At 38.8% G+C, this 16758-nt stretch overlaps 1 protein-coding gene across 2 annotated transcripts in view; it reads left to right on the top strand.

Annotated features, from left to right (window-relative positions):
* ITIH2 (inter-alpha-trypsin inhibitor heavy chain 2) overlaps positions 1-16758 on the top strand; it is a 519026-nt gene that overhangs the window by 418828 nt on the left and 83440 nt on the right. For both annotated transcript variants that reach the window (XM_044088359.1, XM_044088358.1), the window contains one exon: positions 14996-15194. In XM_044088359.1, coding sequence (XP_043944294.1) covers positions 14996-15194 — 199 coding nt within the window. The remainder of the gene's footprint in view (positions 1-14995; positions 15195-16758) is intronic.

The following is a 16758-nucleotide window of genomic DNA, read 5'->3' as shown; positions in this document are numbered from 1 at the left end:
GTAAGTTGCAATTGTTAAAAGATACTGCGTATGACTAAATTAATGCTTTCTTTGCAGTTTCTATGGGTTTACAGACTAGATGCGAAAAACTGTTCAGTATTAAACAGCTCATGAGCTACTTAGCATTGACATGCAAAAAATCAATTGCTGTCACTTTTTGAGCCTTTTGTTATACTTTGCTAACTAGATTTTTTATTTGCAATTCTAGTTTCGATGTGTGAATTATTATTTAGAAGCACCCATGGAACACATTATTTTTTCCCTGCAGATCAGAACTTTGTTCGAAAGGACATCCCATGAAGGCATCTCTTCATTCAATGCTTATTTTATTCCTCCCCTCTTATGTAACTCATTAGTTACGCAGCAAGGTGTGTCATATAATGACAAATTACATCATGCAAGTCTAATGTTATAAAAAGAACATTAGAAGCTAGACACCTGCTTCAAGACAAAAGAAAACATTTCCGTTCTTGTAAATATCAGTTGTAAGGTTTTCTTTTAACACTACAGAACAGAAGCAAAAATTTGAAGTAATGTTACAACTGTACCTCTCAGTTGCTCTGTATTTTGATAGAGCTCTCCAAAACGATTCCTGCACCTGCATGCATGCCCCTGTTCTGCTTTGGTACATGACAGCTCTGACATCTTCTATTTCATTGGCTCATTTTTAGAGGTCATGAAAGAGAGACGTCCTGAAGCTGTCACAGTTAAAACAGACCAGGAGCAGACAGGTAGTGTGTGTGTGTGTGTGTGTGTGTGTGTGTGTGTGTGTGTGTGTGTGTGTGTGTGTGTGTGTGTGTGTGTGTGTGTGTGTGTGTGTGTGTGTATGTGTGAGAGAGAGAGAGAGAGAGAGAGAAGTCAGATAGAGGGCAAATATATGCCTCTCAAATGTTCTTACAAAAACATCCATGGTTTATGATTCTATAAATATAGATAGATAGATAGATAGATAGATAGATAGATAGATAGATAGATAGATAGATAGACAGATAGATAGATAGATAGATAGATAGATAGATAGATAGATAGATAGATGTATACCTATGTATAGATCTATCTATCTAGCTATCTGTCTGTATATTTTTTCATTTTACAGTAAATTACTACTGATCGCAGATTCCCAGTAAGTAATTCCACTCAGTTTCATTTACCTTATTGTTCAATAAATACATGGTGATGCAATACTTGTTCTATTAACTATTAAAGTGAAATTAGAGTAATCCTTAAAAATTGTACTTATTTTTTGGTCTTTGTGACCATTTTTCTTCTTTTTTTTTTTTTTGTCTTTGTCTAGAATTCTTGCACAAAGACCCTGTGTGTTCTTTTGGTCTATTCCTCATACAATGTATGGTGGTCTGGCAAATTATGGATTTCAGTCATTAAACAGTGGCAGGCCATATATTTCAAAACATATTTGCTAATGTAAGGCTTGTATTCTAGCAACGTTCTATGAATATAAGAGTAATATTTAAAATATATTCCTAAGTTTGAGTCTCTGTAATTCTTTTTTAATATATTTATTGAATTAGCAAATTAAATAAAATACATGGGCAAATATAATTTTTTTAAAAAAGAAACATTTTTATTAAAGTATCACTTATGACATAAGCAATTATACATTTATATAAATGAAAACAAACCATATTGACATAATCTTAGTTGCAAGAATTAGAAACAAACCATATTAACATGTTCCTAACTGCAAACATTATACATCACATATGTTTTTGTATAACTATCATCAAACATTACATAAATTGCTCAGTTCCTTCCCTTAAATCTCACTCCTCCTCTAAAGCATTATTATTCATGTACTGTTCTGGTTTTTTCTATATAATTTGCTCCTACCCAGTGGCGGCTAGTGGCATCAGACTGCCGGACTGCAGCCCTCTCAGCTAAAAAGAAGAAATCTGTAGAAGAAGAAATCTGTAAAAAAAAAATAAATACTTTTGCAGCTGTTTATAACTTTAATTCAAGTCCGCGACTCAGAAGTACGTGCATGCGCACTTAACCGCCTCGAGCTGCGGCAGTTTTAAACAGATTTTTTTTTTGTATTGCCCAGAAGTCTATGCGGTTCCAAACCGCATAGAATTGGAAGGGGCTCGGACTGCGACGTCTGCAGGCACGTCATGATGTGCTTGCTGGGCTAAAGGCTGCTGATTGGTTGTCGGTCTCTTCCCGGGCTTTATGTGCACCTAGCTGATTAAATGAAAATACTATGAATATCTTGAAAAATGTGTACAGCTATATTTGAAACTGTAAGAGTAAATGTATTCTTGACAAATAAGGATTCCATTCACATCCTAATTTGCCTATGCATCCCCGACTACAGTACCACTGTGGACTACAAATTCTAGTTTATTTTTTTCTAGCTTTGTCTCTTTACTACGGTGTTCCTGTGCTTAGCCTATAAATACATACAAGTATTCTCTACTTTTACTTTTACATATACACTGATTTTTGTTGTAATTGTCTTCTGTTGCTAATAAAACATACATCCTCAGATATTTCTAAACCTTCTCATCAATTCTACCATTTCTGATATAATATATATATATATATATATATATATATATATATATATATATATATATATATGGGTTCCTATCATTCTGTCGACAGTTCATTTCACTGACAGTTCATTTCACTGACAGTTCATTACATCGACAAACATTTTAGGTGCCCCCCACACCCCCCCCTAACTATATATATCAACTCCAGGGTCACACAACATTGGGGAAGGGGGCAAATGCTTGTCGATGTAATGAACTGTCAGTGAAATGAACTGTCAGTGAAATGAACTGTCGACGGAATGATAGGAACCCACATATATATATATATATATATATATATATATATATATATATATATATATATATATATGTGTGTGTGTGTGTGTGTGTGTGTATGTATATCTATGGGTCTACCTGATTACGTTGAAAGTGGTAAATGCTGACAATAAGATAACCGACACCGGAAGATCAACAAAGGAGAAGACTAACAGTTGAAAAGCCCAACGCTGAGAACACTGACATGATAAGGTAAGTGTGTGATAGGGACGGATGTTAGGGTCAGGGTGTGGGTAAGATAAGTGTGTGATAGTGAGGGATGGTAGGGTTAGGGTGTGGGTTAGTTAAGTGTGCGATAGTGATGGATGTTAGGGTTAGGGGCGGATTAAGTGAGTTAGGGTTAGGGTGCGGGTAAGGTAAGTGTGCGATAGTGACGGAATTTAGGGTTGGGGTGGATTAAGTGAGTTAGGTTTAGGGCGCGGCTAAGGGTAAGTGTGCGATAGTGATGGACTTTAGGGTTAGGGGCGGATTAAGTGAGTTATGGTTAGGGTGCGGGCAAGGTAAGTATGCAATAGTGACGGACCTTAGGGTTAGGGTTTGGGTTAAGGTTAGTGCATAGATAGTTGTGTATGTAAGGTTTAGTGTAGGTTTGTAAGGTTTTGGTGTGCTTGTGTTGTGTGTGTGTTTTTCGGAAAAGGTCTGTGTTTTGTTGATTGTCGGGATTGTGGTTTGTCGGGCATGTGAAGTTTCATGTTTTTGAACTTTCGGTTTTGTGGTGTCTGTTATTTTGTTGTTGGTGTTTTGGCCTGTCGGCGTTATCAGGTAGACCCATAAATATATATATATATATATATATATATATATATATATATATATATATATATATATATATACACACACACACACACACACACACACACACACACACACACACACACATATAGATATGGATCTACCTGATAACGCCAACATGCCAAAACACCAACAAAGAAATAACCGACACCGACAGGATGCTCACCATTTCCACAGTACTGTGGGTAGCAGATGATTGTGTCTGGATCACTGATGTCCACATGTGTTGGTGAATGGCAAATACTGTAGCCATTTAAGGGATGATCCCAGAATCATGATGGCATCTATTCCCTCATGTTTATCCCCTATTGTAGATTTGTATATAAGAGAGACAGTTTAATGTTGGAGGCTGTGTGCTCTGGAGAAGGTACAGCATGTGAGGGACTTTCAGGCACAAGATGTCCATTATGCTCTGCTGAGGTTATGAGTTCACCCTGTACCTGTACAGGGTCTTCTGTAATGGTGAATGCATATGACATCACCCCCCCCCCCAGTAATGTTACAGGCAGTGTTGCTGAATTACTGGACCATGCCATTTGCATGCTATCATTATTATCAGTAAAAAATATTCTGCTGACATTAGTTCTTTGTTCATCTGTTGTGCTGGATCTCCCACTAGTGAAATCTGTAATCTGAATGCACACACAACACCACTGTTTGCCAACACACATTTGTAATTACTCTTCAAGTTATTGGTGTGTTATTATGTTATTTTACTTCATACTAGGTTTTATTGCAATATGTATTTATACATTTGACATGTTTGGAGAGTGCAAAAAACATTTTTTCTGTTTTTTTATTTATTTTTTTTTATTTTTTAGATTTGTAACTCACTGGTGGTTTTCATATTTAATTCTTTGTAAACTGTGAGTCAAAAATAGAACTTTAAGGGATCATAGGTAAACTCACATATACCCCTCTATCTTCTGAAGCATTTATAGTACAAAACATTAAAATACAGCTCTAGCATGCTTTGATAGACATATATTGTTGTGCAGGTTGCTACATTTGCAGACTAGAGGTGCCTGCAAGAATAAATATCCAGGTGGTTCTTCCTTTCCTACTAAGAGGCAGTGCACTGGCCTAATTCCATGATGGAGTCCTAAATACAACCCAGGTGATGAGGTGCTATTAGCAGCTCTGGCAGAAGGAAGCACCATACATGAAGGGAGACAAGTGATGGGGCATGGCTCACTCACCTCCTCTATGGGGACGGAGTTTTAGCAAGTGATCATTGAGCATATGGAGTTGTGCAGTTTGTAGAGGTGAGGGGTTACTAGCATGGACAGTCCATTGCATGTCCCTTTCCTTATGGACTGTGCAGAGGAGATGTAAACCTCAAGGTTAAACTCATAAATCCATCCCAGTGTTTAAATGATGACCCCTGTTTGTCAACCCTTGTCTTATTCATGAGGCACCAATGGGTCAGTTGGAAATAATGGGTCTGATGATCTTTAGGCAATAGGTGCAAAAATTGAAAAAAGGCACTGCATTGTGGTGTAGTGTACTAAAACTGGTGTTACTAACCTGTTTTTTTTTTTACAAGCTGACACACAGGATGTTGGATCCAGCATTAAGCTTAAACAGTACAGTGCATTACAGTGATCCATAAATGTGCTTCTGTACTTGGGAGGTGGAAACCATTTTGTTCCTCAGTAGATTTAAACAAGTGGCCATGACTATTTCAGACATGAATGCAGAGTTTCAGTATGCCATATAAGGTAGAACAGGATGTTCTTGTTTTCCTAAAAACAAGCATTATGGATCACCTGCTGAGACAGTATGATGATGCACTGTGAAATGATGGTCCCAGGAATGAGCCTGTCAGGTTACTATGTAATGCCAATGCCATCTGAGATGGTGCCACCCTGACCTGTTTCAGCAGTTGAGACAGAGTTTCAGGAAAGAATACCTGAATTACATTCTGTACTATTAACCCCTGGAGGCTTAATTATTGTATAATTGTAACTTGGTAGTCAAACTTTGTTTTCTAGTAGTGGAGCAATGACAACTGTACATAGTTGGATATCACAGAAGCAGGAGTGATTCTCCTGGCAGTAGGGTGCTGGTACCAACATGCCATATGTCATTTGGTAAAAAACAGGTTAGACAGAGGCAAAGGCCCCTCTTCTGATACTGGACTGGAATGGTCTGTCCTGGTCTCTTTGCATCCATTGTAGGAGGTTACTGCCTGCCTCAGCTATGTAGAGTACCTGCATGCATGGCTTGTAAAGTTATGTAAACATTAGGTCCCACCCTTTGGGCTGCTAGGGAGCAACATGTCCATAACATCAGCTACCCAGGTAAGTGATGCCTGGGCTTGGTGCCCGCTAACACCTGTATCCAACCATGCTAACATCCTACCCAAGACCTTCTCTAGTGCTGCCCTTTTCTTATGTATCATTTCTAATTCCATGCTTATTATCCAGTACTTAACATCACCATCTGTCTATCATCTGTATGTCTGTATCCATTCAGTGTCCTTCCCACATTTTGTGTATATATCCACCCCCTGTCTGTGTCTGTTTTCATTGTCTGTCTGTCTGTCTGTCTGTCTCTACTACCTGTCCTTCTCCCTCTATCCCATCTGCAGCAATCTCCTTCACTATTTTCCATAGCTTTCCTTTGTATGCAATAGTCTTCAGCGTGCCATCCTTCAAATGAAGTATTAAAGTAAGGTCCCAGCTGCCTGAGCCAGTGATAGCTCAAGTGAATGTAAAAGATCCCTCAGCACTTGCCAGGAGCAGGGTAACTTTATTTATGTATCACTTTTTTTATTCAGTATACACACATGCTTTCAATATTATTAACCATTGTATATCATCACAAAATAATTCATAATTTACACGTAACATTCTTCAGCACAATTCTTTACCTTTACACTTTATGCCTCGCAATCATTTCCATATTATTTTAACATACTATCACAATTCCCTATTGTATTACATAACAGTCCTCCACGTCTACATTTCCCTATATTACAAAAAGTTAGATGAAATATATATCCTGTCCCTCCTTTCTACTGCACTTCTATCCATATTTATTTGCACATAATAGCATAGTCATATCTTTTCTGCTAAAATGCACTTGCAATACCATTATTTAAACTTCTGAAAAAAACGGTTCTAATTTTCTACATATCAAAAAAACATGTTAAGTAGACCAGCTTTACAGACTATACATAACCTTTCTTCTTCTTGTTTATGATTTATTTGTCCCTTCAAAAGGTAGATTATTTAATAACAGTCTCCACTAAAAAGTCCATAGCCTTCCACACTTCTTTAAATCATTCCTGTCCATTATATTTTTTATCTTCTTCTGTCAGATCCAGGAACCAGCCCATTAACAGCTGAGAGTCGTAATTTTATGTGCAGTCTGCCAGGCATTTACTAGCCCATTAACAGCTAAGAGTCATAATTGTATGTACAGTCTGCCAGACAGTTACTAGCCCGTTCCTTTTTTGTTTGCATACTTCACTACACGTTTATAATTTTTTCTTACTATATTCCGAGTAAATGCAATCTTGCCTTTTTTATACATCCATACTTATCAAATGTCCCTGATTTTATAGAACACCTCTGATTTTTGTCACATATTTTTGCCCTATACCTCACAAAATGTTTGATTTTTCTGGTAAATTACTGAGCATTAAAGTCAGGCAATAATGTCAAATATTAGTGTTTTATACTTCTTCGTGTTTGGTAAATCTACATTGATACAAAATTTGTTGTTCCATTACAATTTAAAAATTGTTCCTAATTTTGAGCCCCCCTCAATATGTTAAATATGTTAAGCTGTGTCCCTGATTCTTGAGCAAGAAGTTAAGAGCAAAGATCTCACTTGCTTTCTTTTTTTTTTTTTTTTGTGAATTTCTTCACCAGGCCAGGCTATGCCTGCAAATGGTCTGTCATTGTTAGTGTATTACCATGGTAAATAAACATACATAAATAAAATACTTCATCATAATCATCATCATTATCATCAATGCAGCACATTATGATATGTGTCTAAATGAAATTCCCTTCCCTTTTCCCACCATATGAAAAGTTTCATTTTTCTATTACTCCATTTTGCAGTAATGCATTCTGTTCTTCATTTTCAACATGCATAGCATCACTTTGAACATGTGTACTTTCATTTTCAGTTTGCACATCAATAGAGTCAACAATTTTTGTGTTATCCAGCTCCATGGCATCGATTGATAAAACCCTGACTACTTTGCAGGTAACCTGAGTTTATGAGTTGGGCACCTGTAGTAGCTGGTGGGGGAAGATGGATGTGAGTGGTCATTGTTAGATGATTCATTGTTGTGGGAAGGAGGTAGCTCTGGTTCAGTACTTGGGTGACACCTAGTAGGCGTACTAGATGTTCATCCCCTAGAGCTCAAGCTTAGTGAGATTATGTTGCCACTGTATGCAACTCACACAGTAAGTTGAGGGAATTCAGCATGTGGAGGCATATTTGTCCACTGAAGGCAGCACATAGTGGAGCTCAGAAGAAGGGATAGGGCTTCACTGGGGAGGGGTCAGGCACCTGACTGGTTCAGCAAGCTGGCCTGCTTACTATCACATGACTCTTACCACAGACTGAATAAACTGACTGGAGATCCCAGGGCAGTAGTGAATGTGCTTCAAGATTTTTCCCTCATCCAGGGATTGCCAGCTCCAACTACCATGGAGGAAATGGACCAATTACAGTCTGGTAGAGAAGCAATTGGGCTCTGTCCTGTGGATAAGGAGAGGGACTTAAAAGCAACTTCAGCATTGTCTTTTCTTTACTATCAACATTTACTTTGTCTTGCAATATTGAATGGCCAGACCATAAATAGCACACTTTGTTACAGTCTTTTTTCATGCATGTTTATAGCAAGTAACTTATGTCTCTACAGAAAAAAAAGGGGTTGGGTTGTCCCTAATAATTAACTGTTTCTTGTTTGCCATTTGATAAATGCACTTTTTATATACATTCTTGCAAAGTTCCTGAAAAGTGTTTTCACTTCCCCTTCCAATATATCAGAGGTTATTGCCATTTTATTATTCTTTATTGAACACATTGCCTATCCATGGGGAACATAACTTGTTTTTCATACAGCAAATAAATCTTTCTGCTAAATCAAATGTCTCAAAAGTCACTTTAGAGAACGATTCTGTACACAAGTGTGTTAATGCTTTTACACCATTCACAGTATGTCCCAAATGCATAATAATTTTGTCCTGAATAACATACCTTTTGATTAACATCTCATTTTGAATTCTGATCCACACAGCTAGTCATTTTTTTCTGCCTGTAATCCAGGACTTGTCTCTCTGGCATACCTCCATGACTCACAATAGCTATTGAAATATAACTTCTCTTTGTAACTTCCTGAAGTTTAACACACTACCAATTTCTTATCTGACTAAAACAAGAATTTACTCCTCCAAAGCCAAAGGAGCTCCATCTAACATTTCAGGCAAGACGTTTACAGTTTCTTCTGTTTCACTTTGTACCACATCAACCCATGAAATTGCAGATTTATCATCTGGTTCGCTTCTTCTATAAAGCTGACTGACTCATGCAGTCCACATTCTGCTATCACCATAATTGCTTTAGATTTATCAGGATTTACAATCTCTGCTACAGATTCACTTTACAAACTGTGATCACTGTTAACATCTGCCAACTCAGACTTTCCTTTCTTCACTCTAGCACTAACATTTTAGTCCCATCTATAGAAAAGAATAAGGTAATTCCCCAGTTCTCTGGTCAAATTTCCTCCAATCATCTGCGGTGGTGCAGCGGTAGCGTTGTTGCCTCACAGCAAGAGGTTCTCCTGTTTGATTCTCGGCTTGGGTTGGGAGTCCGTTCTGTGTGGAGTCTGCATGTCCTCCCCGTGTTCCAGTGGGCGTTTGAAAGATATGCATTGAATGGGCGTGCCTTTGTTGAAGGTTGGGCATCGGGCTGGCAACTCAACATCATAAAAACCAACTGCCAGTCATTAGCAGACCGGAGTTCCGCTGTGGCAACCCCTAACCGGGAAAAGCCAAAAGACAAACAAACATCATAATTATGACTTTGACTCTCCCTGGTGAGAGCCCCTATGGCTAATGAGACAAATCATGATAACAAAATGTAACTAACTAAAAAAGACAAACGTACATATTATTAAAAGGCTCTTTCTCTGAAAAAATGACCTACCCACATTTCATTTCATATGATTACACTTGTATGTTTACCTCTGCTTGTTGTTCTCCTCTTTCCTAATTATCTGCCTTCCCAATTCTTTTCCATTTGTATGATGAACACTGTTGACACCCACAATGATTCCCAATTCTTTCCCATTTGTATGATGAACACTGTTGACACCCACAATGATTCCCAATTCTTTCCCATTTGTATGATGAACACTGTTGACACCCACGATTCCCAATTCTTTCCCATTTGTATGATGAACACTGCTGACACCCACAATGGTTTATCTAGTGGCCATTATATTGCCATTCTTGTGACAGATGAGCACAAGATGCAGTGCTGTGAGCTCATATGAATATTTATACTTTTAAGGTCTTATTTACTGTTTTAAGTAAATAGGACAGCTTCATACGATAGCAGCTGTTTTTATAAACAATGTGCTTAAGGATTTTACAAATTGCCTAATGGTACCTTTTGAACTTGATAACATGAAAGTAATACAGATAAAACTATTGATATTAAATATTTATACACCTCTCACTATCTTCCTTAAGTTATTGTGCTATGGATTTAAGAAATCATAATTGTGAGACCATGTGCCCTGCAAAGAGCAACAGCATAACTGTAAAAGGGATGAAATGTTTATCAATACGGTTACCATGGAAGCAACAGTAGTAACATAAAAGTCATTTATAATTAACTGGTATTATATTCATGTTTATAGGGTCATAGGTTCATAGGATGATACTAGGCTATTGGCCCGGATGCCCTTATAAGCCTAGCCAAGAATTTCACCCATTTTCTCACAAAGTTAGCATATGTTTTCCCTGTCCAGCAGGGACACAGGTGGGATCCCAGGGGTATATTTTCTGTTTCCCATCCAATCATCCAGGTTCCTCTTAAATAGGGCTAGTGAGGTACTCTGCTTGACATGGAGAGGAAGTCTATTCCACAGATGGGGGAGTCGTTGGGAAACAAATCTATCCTGCCAACAAGTTCTATTAATGTCAAAGACCAGATTGAGACCTTGCATGTGGGCTGCATGACTGGACTTTGACTTATGGATATGAAGCAACTCCATCAAGGCTGAGTCTGAGATGTCCCTGTATGCCAGACACATGTCACCTCTGGACAGTCTGTATGAGACTGTGTAGAGGTACAGGGCTTTTAGCCTATCTGTATAAGATAGGTGTTTGAGACTCTGGATTTTCCTGGTCAGGAACCTCTGTGGTCTCTCCATCTGCTGCATGTGCTTGGCAAGGTACATGCTGAAGGGGGCATTGTACTTGATAATTGGTCTGATAAGGGAGGAGTACAGGGATGTTATGACCTCCTTGTTCCTGGATGAAATACCCTTACTTATGAGGTGGGCCATGTAGAAAGCCCTCTGTACAACAGAGGCAACATGGGAAAAAATGCATAATCATGTTTAAGCCTCCAGGGAAATCCAATATCTGTCATTCCAGGGGGATCCAGTACCTTTCAGCCTGGTATGGCATGGTCAACAAGCCATGCTGCTTTGCGAGGGATGGCCTTCATCTGTCACCTCTTGGCTTTCGGTTACTGGCTAAGGTACGTCATCCCCATAGTACCTTTTTTAGGCAATGTCATAAAAACAAAACTCCTGATGTAAAAATTTCCTGTAGAGGCAAACTAAAGGTCATGCTGCTTAATGCTAGGAGTCTAAACCCAAAACTGCACTCACTGGGAGGACTCCTTACTCTGGAAGATGTAGCTGTCTCTGCAGTCATAGAGACATGGTTCAAGGCCACAGAGAGTACTCCAGCTATGCAAGGCTACAATGTCTTTCACATATTCAGACTGAAAATCAACATGAAGGAACCAAAGAAGGAGGTGTAGCCATCTTCATCAAAGACATATCCAACTTAAGACTGGTTAAACAGTATGACTACTCCCATGAGTTAGTTCAAGTCCAGCTAACTGTTGGAAAGATCCTCCTCCATGTCATTGCTAGCTACAGGTCCTCCACCACGAACCTCAAAAACCACACCACCTGCTTAGATCTACTTGAATCACTGATAGTACAGCCAAACATCCTGGTTATGGGTGATCTTAACTGTTCTTCTATTAATTGGGGTACATATATGAGCATAAACATGCTTGCACTAAGATTCCTGGACTTTGTTAAAACAAATGCTCTGGAAAATATTGTCCGCACCCCTACAAGGGACTCTAAGGTCCTTGACCTAGAACTCATGAACATCAGAGATTGCTGTACCTCCCCAAGTGTGGGACCCTCCCTGGTAAAGTCCAGCCATAAATCAGTCTCATTCAAAGTAACAATTGTACCAGCCCCCCCCCCCCCCACCAAGCAAAAAGGCAGATTTTTTTTCCAAAGCAAACTATAGCCATCTAAGTGATGGCATAAATTGTTTCAAACACCTTGCCACCACAGACATCAATGATTCCTATCCAGAGGTTTATACAAATGCCCCGTATAAACACCTATACAATTGTATAGACTCAGCCATTCAAGAGGGGATAAAAAAAAGTAACTTGCATAAAACTGTCACACCGGCGGACATCTAGCATATATAGGTTATACGACAAAAGAAAGAAATTGCTGTCCAAGATCAAGAAGGAACGGTCACAACAGATGAGGAATACTCTCCACAGCTTGAGTAAGCAAATTAGTCATCTTGTAAAGACCTCTAAAGCAAATTATTAAATTAATTTTGTATCCCTAGCTAAGAATAATCACAAAACCATCTTTAGCTACATCTGAAATCTAGGGAAGGCTCAGATTTGTGCCGAATTAGTAGTGGATGGCACCACTCATACTGAACCTGAGACTATCTCAAACCTGCTAGCAGACAGGTTTGGCAAAAACTTTACCACCCCCCCTGTCCCCACCAATCATACTCCAAAGCATACCTGTCACTAGTCTCCTCCCTAGTATTTCCAAACAGCAAGTCATAACCACACTCTCCAAGGCCAAAAACACAGCTGCTATGGGATCAGATGACATATCAGGCTGCTTACTACACGGTCTGAAATAGGAGTTAGCGGAATCATTGACCAGACTCTTCAACCACAGTCTCAGTACTGGCTTCATTCCTGCTGAGTGGAAAATAGCTATCTTAATCACCTTGCACAAAGGGGACCCTTTAACTGACCCTGGGAATTATAGACCCATAAGCCTGACTAGGCTCATCTGTAAGGCCTTGGAGAGAATCATCGTGGACCTTATCAACAAGGATATAGATGACCTTCATACTCTCGATCCGGCCCAGTTTGGCTTTGTTAAGGGCAAATCATGCCTGTTAAACTAGGTAGATGTCTTTGAAAATGTCACCAAAGCCCTGGATGAAGGTGGAATGGTCCATGAAGTCTATCTAAACTTAGCCAAGGCCTTTGACACAATCCCCCACTCAGGCATCATTGTGAAACTCAGCCAGCTGTGAATTAACCCATATGTCATTAGATGGGTAACAAACTGGCTCATCAACCATATGTTTACAGTTAAAGTTGGGGATTCCACCTCTACCTGCAGACCTGTTACCAGTAGTGTTCCACAGGGATCTGTACTTAGACCTCTACTGTTTGGACTCTACTCAGAAAACAGAGAGAAGATTGATGATCTGTGGCTTACTAATTTTGCTGATTGACTGCAAGCTGAGTGCTGTCACTGAGCCTCTAAGTGGTGTCAAGATATTACTAAATAGGGTCACACAGATAAATGATTGTTGCCAAAGTCACGGACCTAAACTTAATGCAAATAAATGCATTATCATCCCCTTCGGCAAAAATGAACTCCCTGCAGATTGCAATATTAATAATACCCCACTATGTTCTAGACCGGTGGTGAAAGATCTAGGAATGCAGGTTGATAGCAACCTTAACTTTGGTCACCATGTATCCACAGTGGTAAAGAAGGCCTTCTATATGACATACCTCATAAGTAAGGACCTAGCATCCAAAACTAAGGAGGTTATAAGTCCCCTGTACTCGTTTCTCATCAGACCAATAATTTAGTACAACGCGCCCTTCGTATGTACTGTACCAAACCCTTGCAGCATCTGGAGAGACCTCAGATGTTTCTCACAAAGAAAATACAAGGCTTTCAATACATGACCTACATGGACAGACTGAAGGCCCTGTCACTGTACTCTCTATTGTATAGACTACTTAGAGGCGACTTGTGCCTGGCATGCAGAGCAGTCTTGGACCCTGCCTTAAGGGAAATGCTTCACATCTGCAAATCTAATGGGACAAGAATCACTCATTCTAGTGACCTTAACCTAGTCTGTGACATTAACAGGACATGCTGGATAAATAGATATGTCTCCCAGAGGTTGCCATTACTCTGGAACAAATTCCCAATTCACATGAAACAGATCTCATCAATGACCCTATTTAAATGTACCCTGGATAATTGGATGGAAAACTGTAAATTTACCCTGGGGATCTCACCTATGACTCTCTTGGGCTGGGGCAGTCGGTGCTGACCTTAGAATTGCTCTGCAAATATTGACTACATATCTCATTCTTTAAGTGAACAGAGGCATGTCATGGCTAGGCTTGGAAAGGTACTAGGGGCAATAGCCTAGTAACCTCCTATGATCCTATGATCCTAAACTATATATGCCTTTTAATGGAAGCAAAATTTCATCTTTCTTGAAATTATGTCTCTCCAGCATGCAATCAGTAATACATATAGTAACCTGTGTTATGGAAAAGGAAGTGTCATATATTAGGTACTCGATTCCAAAAACTTGCTTTCAGTTGGAATTCAGCATGTGGAGACACATTTTTCCACTGAAGATGACAACTTACACTGAAAGCAGATCTTTTGGAATCTGGCCTCTTGTGTAAGTCTGTTTATAGTTAGGCCAGGCACCAAAGTAAGTCACTTACACCGAGAACAAGGTTTGGAATCAGGGCAGACACACTGAGAACTTATTTCAAATCTGACCTTTAGAAGTTTAAAATACATGGAAATAATACTTCACTATTCAGAAGGTATGGGGAGTTGTTTAATAAGAATATTCATATAAATAAAAGTACAGTATCATTGTATCACTAAACATTTAAATGAAAAAATAGAAACACTTGATAAGCAACAGAAATATTCAAAATAATTTATTATTATTATTATTATTATTATTATTATTATTATTATTATTATTATGACTAAATATCCATCCTTTCTTTGTGTACAGGTATTGCAATTAATGGAAAAATCATTGGTGCCAAAAAGCCTGTAAGTAGTAAGTTGCAAACCTACTTTGGCACATTTGGATTTTATTTCTTGGAAAAAGATTTGCAGATTGAGATCAATACAGAAAGAATCATTACAAAAGATGGAAAGAACCATGCTGTCATGTATTGGTCTGAGACCGGAAGTATGATTCAGAAAGGGTAAGAGCTGTGAAATCATTCAATTACATTTTTAACTCTATTAATTTTTATTGGCATCAAACACAATGTTTTTTTCTCAATGCCCAATACTTTTTTCCTTTAAGGGTCTCTGCTAGCACCATTCTGTACTACTTTGTTGTTTGAATTATCAATTTTCATGTGTCATATAGTGATCAGATATTCCTGTGTGTTACTTGTATTGACTTAAAAGCACATAACCTCTGTACCGTACATAAGAAGGAAATTCTAGATAATATAGTATTCTAACTACTACTGCTGCCACACAACTTGTCATACTGTTTTCATATTTTAAGAGCTGTATCTGTGCAGAGTTCTCCACAATATCTTATGGCAGATCACCTACAGAACACTGACAGCCCAAAACGCCGTCACCCATATGGCCAACACCATATGGTCGACGCACAATAGCGACAGTGCCACAACTTCACAAAAAAGGAAAATAAAATTTACTTTTTTGTGCTAGCAGGGGGGCTATGCCCCCTGCACCCCCCACCCCCCATACCTTTAATACACAAACTCTGAGATCGTACTACAGTGCATGAATGGAAATGTTTCCATTCCGCACTATTGGGAGATAGCGCTTCCCCATTGTCGATATTCTGAACGTCGACCATATGGCGTCAGCCATATGGGTGTCGGCATTGTGAGCTGTCTGTGTTCTATATGGGACCCCTTATGGCCACATGCTGTGAATGGCATGTGTTCCATTCATAACAATCCTTTTTTTTTTTTTTTAAGGGTTGTCTAATACTTCCACTGCCAATACATCTGCAGTTTGACATTAAATATAGTTCACTACAAAAGAGTTTTTCCTCTGAACCAGGACATGTAGTTATGGATTAATTTTAATTTTCTTTTCATTCTTTCAACAACTGGTTGAGTGGACTAATTACAAAGGGCCACTTTCAGTCATCAGCAGACCAGGAAACCAAAAGTTGTATATAAAATATGTATACTTTATGCATATTCAACAGTACTGTAAATAGTTGGTCTGACTAGCTAACAGCTGCATTAAGTACTACCTGAGATACAAGAGAAGGGCATTAAAGAAAGAAATCCTCTTTCCACCCTTTGACCTTTCCCATAATCCTTTGTTACAGGGAAAATGTTTGTACCTTCTGGGCTTTCCCAGCATCCTCCATTACAGGGAAAATGTTTGTACCTTCTGGGCTTTCCCACCATCCTCCATTACAGGGAAAACAATTTTCTTTCCACCCAACAAACTTAGCCATCAGGCTCGTTTCAGGGAAAATAATTCTCTCCAACCCCCCACCGAGTTTACACAACAGAGTCCATTTTAGGTGAAAAAAATACTCTTTCTACCCACTGAGCTTCCACACAACACTCCCAGACCATAATGTTGCAAGCGCTAGCTAGCATATTGCAAAAAGTGTTACATTTCTTAATATCAGGTTCTTTCACCCCTATTTCAGAACACTACTTTGTACCTCTGTGTGTCATTCTTCATTCCAAAAACGTAGAAAATGTATCTTTCCATTTTGCTACCACTCTGGTTTTAAAATCTCCCATGTTCACCCCCAGT

The sequence above is a fragment of the Protopterus annectens genome, chromosome 11.part0 (assembly GCF_019279795.1).
Source record: "Protopterus annectens isolate FY-2018-M chromosome 11.part0, PAN1.0, whole genome shotgun sequence".
Lineage (NCBI taxonomy): Eukaryota > Metazoa > Chordata > Ceratodontiformes > Protopteridae > Protopterus > Protopterus annectens.
This window is presented reverse-complemented; position numbering and strand designations above follow the sequence as displayed.